This window comes from Bison bison, unplaced genomic scaffold (assembly GCF_000754665.1).
Source record: "Bison bison bison isolate TAMUID 2011002044 unplaced genomic scaffold, Bison_UMD1.0 scf7180017864063, whole genome shotgun sequence".
Classification (NCBI taxonomy): domain Eukaryota; kingdom Metazoa; phylum Chordata; class Mammalia; order Artiodactyla; family Bovidae; genus Bison; species Bison bison.
In genome coordinates this window covers 4,364,005-4,368,665 of record NW_011494635.1, presented here as the reverse complement: position 1 = coordinate 4,368,665, position 4,661 = coordinate 4,364,005, and the positions used below count along the sequence as shown (strand labels likewise).

The following is a 4,661-nucleotide window of genomic DNA, read 5'->3' as shown; positions in this document are numbered from 1 at the left end:
TCTCACCTACTTGTAACTCACAGAGGTTCCTCCAGAACTGTGGGTATCGGTTGCTCCTGTGTGAAGGCCCGGGGCTTCCCATCGGTGGGTACACCGCAGTCCGTCAGCCATTGCCCTATTGGCAGGTCCCCTGTAAATTCAGGGCTCAATGAGCAGCTGCCGACTTGTCCCCATAACTTCCCTCCACTCTCCCTGGGCTCTGGGTCCTGTGGATTCCTCCATGTCCTGCACCCACGCTTCATCTTGGGCCTCATTCAGTCAGTGGCAGCACTAGAAACCTCAGTGTCCCCACCCACATTCTGGTGGTCATCAAGCCCATGGCCCCAGGTCCAAAAAACACATCCCTCTGTCACCTTTCCCATAGTCCCTCCCCCAGCACTCTGGCCCCAGCCTTCAGTTCTCAGCCTTCTTTTCTCCAGCCTCTCTCATGGCCAGGCCAATCCTCAGGGCTCCCAAGGATCTTTCCTTCCATCCTTTGTATCCTCTCACACCTTGAACAACCTTCAGTGGGTCTCTGCTTGGACCTCACCCTTGCCAAAGGATCTGTAGATATACCTGCCCACACCTGCTCCTGAGGCTGCAGGGCCCAGTGCCCCAGGCATTAGGGTTCGAGAAAGTATTTGAGAGCTTCAGCTCTGCTGTGTACAAGGTGGTCTGTTCAGTTCAGTTGCTCAGTCATGTCAGACTCTTTGTGACCCTATGGACTGCAGCATACCAGACCTCCCTGTCCATCACCAACTCCCGGAGTTTACGCAAACTCATGTCCACTGAGTCAGTGATGCCATCCAACCATCTCATCCTCTGTCATCCCCTTCTCCTCCTGCCTTCAATCTTTTCCCGCATGAGGGTCTTTTCCAGTGAGTCAGTTCTTCACATCAGGTGGCCAAAGTATTGGAATTTCAACTTCAGCATCGGTCCTTCCAATGAATATTCAGGACTGATTTCCTTTAGGATGGACTGGTTGGATCTCCTTGCAGTCCAAGGGACTCTCAAGAGTCTTCTCCAACACCACAGTTCAAAAGCATCAATTCTTCTGCGCTCAACTTTCTTTATAGTCCAACTCTCACATTCATACATGACTACTGGAAAAGCCATAGCTTTGACTATACAGACCTTTGTTGGCAAAGTAACAGCCCCCCTAATCCTGTTTCCATCTCTTTGTCCCCTACAGTGCGGGTTCCCTATTTCATTGATTTGAAAAGACCACAGGATCAAGGTTTGAATCACACCTGTAATTACTACCTCCAGCCAGAGGAAGACGTAACCATTGGAGTCTGGTGAGTGTTGGCCCCAGGACTACAGGGCCAGGCGTTGGCAGTGTGGCCTCGAGGCAGCAGGGCCTGTGAGGCGTGGCCAGTATTGTCTTGACAGTAGGCTCTGAAAGTGTTGTTGCTTGTCCATTTTTATCTTTATCTGTTTCCAAAGGAAAAATCTCCTCTAGATTCCATGATAATGGAGCACTAGCACCAACTCTGTTCTCCTGTTTTCAAACAGCAAAGGGTTTGTAAACCAGATTGCTTTTGTTGCAGGAAGGGTGACCCCTTCCAGGGCCCTAGAGTGGGCTCTTGTCTAACTCAGAAATGAATTGTCTGTGGAGACTCATGAGCTGACAAAGCAAGAGACTTGATTGAAAGGGAACCCGGGAGGACTGCTTTGCCACGTGGCTCACAGTCTGGGTTTTATGGTGATGGGGTTAGTTTCTGGGTTGTCTCAGACCAATCATTCTGACTGAGAGTCCTTCCTGGGGGCCCACTCATTGCTTAGCCAAGATGGATGCCAGCTTGAAGGGTTCTGGGCGGTGGTTGGACATGTGGTTTAGACCTTTCCCAAACTCTTCTGGTTAGTGGTGGCTTATTAGTTCTGTGTTACCAGGACCTCCTGTCGTAAAATAACTCATGCAAATGGTTACTATGGTGCCTGGCCAGGGTGGGCGGTTTCAGTCAGCGTGCTTCCCCTAGCAGTTTTTGCAGAAAGCCATATTTCCAGGGGGAAAGAAAGCCAGAAAAGAGACTGTGTATCATGGAATCATGAGCACAGGCTTGAGCCACACCTGTCTTTCAGAGAAGTGAGAGAGTCATTTCCTAAGCAGGTTGATAAGAAGTCCAGGGTTCCCCAAGGAGAGAGGGGTCTGGAATTCTCAAGGAGGAAGAAAGGACAAACTTTTTTTCCTCTACGTTCCTTAGGATTATATAACAATAATGTATCCTGCTTGAGGACAGTCTCTGGAAAAAGCCTTCTGGCTAATCCTATTATCTTAAAATGTAAATTATAGGAGTAGGTCTAGTGAGGTCTTTACAACCTCCAGACATTCTTTTGATTCTTTGTAATAACTAATTGGAGAGTATATAACTCCATTGTTAACACTAGCAAGGGGGTACTCTTTCTGCCCCCTTCTGATGTCTATGTCAGAAGCTTTCTCTATCCTTTTTATACTTTAATAAAACTCTATTGCACAAAAGCTCTGAGCAATCAAGCCTCATCTCTGGCCCCGGATTGAATTCTTCTCCTCCGGAGGCCAAGAATCCCGGCTTCTTTTCGTGGTTCAGCAACAACCTTTCAGAAGGGCCCATCCAGGGGTTGAAAATGGTTGCATCTCTTTCATACACAGCTCTTTCAGGCCCTGACAGTGGTGGTGGCGTTTGCTCTTTTCTTTGTGTTTGCTTTTTTTAGCCATAAATTTAGGTTTGGATCTAAGCTCTGTGACTTGTTGGCCTTTCTTCATAGTATAATTTAGTTCTTCATAGTACAATTTAGTACACCCATGGACAAGTGGGTGTTTCCGATCAATGGAACCAGAACAGACTCTGACTTTCGTATCACGGCGTCTCTTTGTCTCAGGAGTGGCTTCAAGTCGCTCCTTGGACTCAGGAGAACTGTTGTGCCCGGGAGGAGCTTCTGAGGGAAATGCTCTGAACTGCTCCCCTGTGCGAGGCTAGGACGTCCTGGGTGAAGACCCAAAAATGAGAAGGAGGCTCTGATTCTGAGTGGCTGAAGCAGGGATTGTCTGTGGTCGTTTCTGGTGTGATTCAGTGGAGCATTCAGGGCCAGTGTGTGCATGTGGGCTGCTCTGTGTGTCCGTCTTCAGTCAAGCTTGTGTGTCCTGTGCAGAGCTGTCTGGGGGACTTGGCAGCTCTTCTGACAGTTACTAGGATCTGTGCTTTGAAGACGTGGGTTCAGCCAGGCTTCTTTCTCAAGCAGAGCAGTCATGTGACAGGATGGGTATCTGGGCAGTTACCCGTGAAGGTCGTGTTGGTGATGACCATGTGGGTCTCCGGGAACAACCACCTCTGTGTGCAGGTGAGCGCCTCTGCCCGCCCACGTCTACACCCAGTGCCATGCCGGCAGCAGCCTGGGCCCTGGGACGGCAGCCACTCCGCTCACCAACTGCCCTCCCTGGTGCCTCGCCAGGTCTTCCCACGGCCAAGGAGCGGGGGAAACAGCTCCTTCTCTGCCTGGCAGGGGCGGAGCCCAGGGACGGAGAGCTGCCAGGGCCTTTTTCAGAGCTCCGAGTTTCGGGCAGGCTGGCTCCTGGAGGCATATCAGCTCCCAGCATCTGCCAAGTGCACCTTTCTGTCTCACAGGTTTGTAACTATGAGAGAGTGGTAATTGCAGTGGTCAGAACTACCCAAAATGCAATCCTGTGAAATGGTCAGAGACACACATCAGAAATGAGATGCTGGCACTTAGACTTAGAGAAGAAGAAATCAGCCGTGCAGTGTTTTTAAGTCACTGTTCAAAGTCATGAGCAGTGACTTTGATGTGTCCTGAGTTAAGGGTGACCAGAGCACCTCTCGGAAGGAGGGTTTGGCTACATAGACCAAGTGTCTGCATGCCTGGCCAGGTGTGCAAGAATCCGGGCTGCCTACAGGGGCCTGTGATGCTTCCTGCAGAGGTGAGTCTAATGCCATGATGGCTTGTGGCCAGGCTCTGTGTTAGAAATGGTGCTTTAAGGACAGCCAGGCTTCCAGTCAGCCTGTATAGACCAGTGTTAACTGAATTAGCACGTATGACAGACAGTACTGTCCTGTGTACTCATGGGTGCAGTTTTATGTAGCTTATAAACATGGGCGAGTGTGAGGGGATGTGGGACAGCCTCAGTGCCCATTCCATGCTCTGACCCAGCTATAAGGGGTCTTACCTCACACAGCTTCCCCTTTCTATGGATGGAGTCACTGCTGCCGGGGCAAGCTACTGGGGCCAAGAGGGGCCCTTCTGCGAGTCAGAAAATGTTCTCAGCTGCCAGGTGCTGCCCTCACAGCGTGGGGTCTGCCCCCTCAGCCTCCTGCTCTCTGCTCAGTTGTCCCGAGCCACGGGCATCCTGCCTGCGGGCGTGTCACCTGATGCTCCCCTCTGCTGCTGCTTCCAGGCACACGGTCCCCACTGTCTGGTGGAAGAATGCCCAGGGGAAGGACCAGATGTGGTACGAGGATGCCCTGTCTTCCAGCCACCCAATCATCCTGTACCTGCATGGGAACGCGGGCACCAGGTGAGCAGGGGCCCGCTGCAGGGAGAGAGGGCGCACCTGGGCACGGGCGACCCAAGAGCTCGGGGAAAGCCAGGGCTCCTCTGGGCTTTGGGAGAGGTGGTTGTAAACCCTTGTTCCCACAGGCCCAGAGCAGGACAGGGCTGCGTGCCAGGTGGGCCGGGCCTGTTTGTTTGGG

General features: G+C 51.7%; 1 protein-coding gene across 1 annotated transcript in view; it reads left to right on the top strand.

Moving 5' to 3' along the window:
- The window catches only part of ABHD12 (abhydrolase domain containing 12), a 35,650-nt gene that overhangs the window by 18,410 nt on the left and 12,579 nt on the right, over nt 1-4,661 (top strand). The window contains exons 3-4 of the mRNA XM_010836358.1: nt 1,172-1,277; nt 4,367-4,486. Coding sequence (XP_010834660.1) covers nt 1,172-1,277; nt 4,367-4,486 — 226 coding nt within the window. The remainder of the gene's footprint in view (nt 1-1,171; nt 1,278-4,366; nt 4,487-4,661) is intronic.